At 39.4% G+C, this 3,445-nt stretch overlaps 1 protein-coding gene across 1 annotated transcript; it reads left to right on the forward strand.

Moving 5' to 3' along the window:
* The first annotated feature begins 1,296 nt into the window (after positions 1-1,296).
* LOC106883492 (uncharacterized) lies at positions 1,297-3,327 on the forward strand. The gene is made up of 2 exons (XM_014934520.2): positions 1,297-1,429; positions 2,862-3,327. The coding sequence occupies exons 1-2, from the start codon at positions 1,320-1,322 to the stop codon at positions 3,325-3,327; spliced, it is 576 nt and encodes a 191-aa protein (XP_014790006.1). The 5' UTR covers positions 1,297-1,319.
* The last annotated feature ends 118 nt before the right edge of the window (positions 3,328-3,445 follow it).

The following is a 3,445-nucleotide window of genomic DNA, read 5'->3' on the forward strand; positions in this document are numbered from 1 at the left end:
CAATCCTGTGCTGGAATTTCGTTAGTGACTGGCACCTTCTTTAGCTGTCCATAGAGACACTACTATTTCTAAAGGCCTCAGTAAATCGAATAGACTGATTTGCATATGTAATGCATTCTTGGCAATTCGTTTAGTGAAATAAGTTGTTGATGCATTAACAGTGATTTCCTCCAATCTCAAAGTGAACAACAGAATATGTTTATACTTTTTAGATAATTCTGTGCGTAATACGCAGATGCAAATATCTTGTCTTTATATATATAGTATATAATAACTATGTCTCCCTTCATGTGTCATCCCTACAGACGTTGGTATTCATGGATCTTCATGCCAAAGACTGTAGACTCCTGCTCTCTGGGACTTACTTTTGTACCACAGACCCTATTTGACATTTTAGTTGAGGACTGGTTCATGTGACACCAGAGCAGTGGATTTGTGAGATATGTCTAGCGGGCCAAGCCGGTACCCATATAAGCTTGTGTATTGTAATAGAATATTTAGTCATACTGTAATGCGGTACTGAAAAACTACTCATAATTATGTGTTAAAACCAAAATAAACAATTTTTTAAAATACTATTATTTCGACAACCCTTATGAAAATCGGTGATCTGGCAGAATAATTAGCATGCCACACAAACATGTTTTGTAGCATTCGTCAGTCTTTAGCTCCGAGTTCGAATTTCGCCAATGTCAACTTCGTCTTTTATCCTTTCAAGGTCGATGAAGTAATACTTGGTATTATATGTACTGGGCTCAATGTAATCGACTTAACAAATCCCTCAAAATTTCCGGCCTTATTACCAATTCTGCTTTTTATGTTGAGTACTACTTCTTTTTATATTTGTATACATAGAAATATAAATGTATATAATCTTTTCTACTATAGGCACAAGGCCCCCAATTTTTTTTTTGGGGGGGGGGTCAGTCGATTAGATCGACCCCAGTACGCAACTGGTACTTAATTTATCGAACCCGAAAGGATGAAAGGCAAAGTCGACTTCGGCGGAATTTGAACTCAGAACATAAAAACAGACGAAATACCGCTAAGCATTTCGCCCGGCGTGCTAACGTTTCCGCCAGCTCGCCGCTTCTAAATGTATATACTGTTACACAAATACATGTATATATATATCAACATTTATTATTATGTTCAGTTACGATAAAAACAATTTTACATTAATGTGATGACTTACTCTATACTTTTCTTATACAAAAACGTTGTTGACAGTGACTTCGAAGTTTCGGCCAGCTAAGCCATACAAGCGCGCACACACATACACATAAATTCAAAGTGTTTTTTTCTCTCTGTTTAGATTTATGGTTCTGCGTACAAGAGTAACGGTGGACGAGGAACAAGCAGCGAAAATGGCCATGAAATTAGAGAGACACCTCGGAGAACGACTGGTACAAGTGATTGTCAAACAGAGGTAAGAACCGTATGGGTTGTATATGAATTAGCTAATGTGGTAGGGAATTTACCCGCATGTGCATACACACACGCGCGCGTGCATGTAGATGCATAAGTGCAAACTCGCATATGTTTTAGCACTCCGTCGATTACAACGACGAAGGTCCCAGCTGATACGATCAACGGAACAGCTTGCTCATGAAATTAGCGTGCAAGTGACTGAGCAATCGACAGACACGTGTACCCCTGGACGTAGTCCTCGGGGAGATTCAGCGTGACACAGAGTGTGACAAGGCCGGCCCTTTGAAATACAGGTACTACTCATTTTTGCCAGCTGATTGGACTGGAGCAACGTGAAATAAAGTGTCTTGCTCAAGGACACAACGCGTCGCCGGGAATTGAACTCACGACCTTGCAATCGGGAACCGAATTCCCTAACCACTAAGCCACGCACCTTCACCACTCACATGTACATACACACACGCACGCACATATGTATGTATGCATTATACCTGTATGTATATATGTTTGTATGTGTGTATGCATGTATGCGTGTATGCATATATTCATGTATGTATGCCTGTATGTGTGCACGTGCAGATGTATGTATGTATATGTGTATGTATGTATACATGCATGTATGCATGTATGCGTATATGCATGTATATATGTATGTGTGCATGTATGTATGCATATATGTGCATATGCGTGTATGTCTGTATGTGTGTATGCGTGTATGTATGCATTTATGTATGTTTGCATGTGCAGATGTCTATATGTATGTATGCATGTATGTATGTATGTATGTGTGTATGTATGTATGTATGTATGTATAAGGTGCAGACATAAGTGTGTGATTAAGACATTCACTTCTCAACCGCATGTTTTCAGGTATTCTCGCACTGCCAGGTAGCATTAGATGAATGTCAACTAGTATAGCTCCAGGCTGACCAATGCACTTATGACTAGATGCGGTCAACAGAAACTGTATGAAGCTGTATTAAGGCGGAAAGCTGGCAGAAACATTTGCACCCCGGACGAAATGCTTAACGGTATTTCATCTGCTCTGAGTTCAAATTCCGCCGGGGTCGACTTTGCCTTTCATCCTTTCGGGGTCGATAAATTAAGTACCAGTTACGCACTGGGATCGATGTAATCGACTTAATCCCTTTGTCTGTCCTTGTTTGTCCCCTCTATGTTTAGCCCCTTGTGGGCAGTAAAAAAATAAGAAACTGTATGAAGCCCATCGTATGGATATATACGACAGGCTTCATCCATCTACCTTTCTACCTATCTACCTATCTGTCTGTCTGTCTGTCGCATTGCAACAACATAATTATCAAATATGCCTTAGGGGGATTCTATCCAAATTTTTTATAATTAATTAAATAAATAAGATGCATAAATAACCCAATCCAAAACTGTATTAGTTTCCACGTTCTTATTTCCAGTATATGGAATCATCTTCAAGTTACTTTTCACGTGGTTCCGGTCACCAAAGCCACTTGGACCATCAACAAACTAAATGAACTGGATTTCAGTAATGGTCCCGACAGTTCCCCAATTATTAGCGTTGAAGAAGGACAATTCATGGAAATCAACTTCCGAGGAAATTTAAGGAACTCAAGCCCTGAAAGTTATAGCTTCATATACAATTCCAACTTGAAGTCTTCGGTGGACTTCACAATTCTTGAAGTAGACAGATATCTTCAGAGGAATTTCCCAGTTTTCAGAGGATTTCTAAGACTTTTCCGACGTAATCTGCTTCTTCCAGAAGTGAGGAAAAAAGTAAAGCCCGATGAAGAAAATCAAGAATTACCTGAGATTGAACCAGAAACTTCTTTGGAACTTCTCACCGAAATTCTGATGACTATTCCAAAAGTAATGAAAATAGACGAATTTATGTGTGTATGTTAATATATACATATGCTTGCTAGTGTGCATGTATATGCTGTATGTGCATGCTGTATGTGTGTGAGTGTGTGTGTGTGTGTGTGTGTGTGTGTGTGTGTGTGTGTGTGTGTGTGTGTGTGTG

The sequence above is a fragment of the Octopus bimaculoides genome, chromosome 8, assembly GCF_001194135.2.
Source record: "Octopus bimaculoides isolate UCB-OBI-ISO-001 chromosome 8, ASM119413v2, whole genome shotgun sequence".
Classification (NCBI taxonomy): Eukaryota; Metazoa; Mollusca; class Cephalopoda; order Octopoda; family Octopodidae; genus Octopus; species Octopus bimaculoides.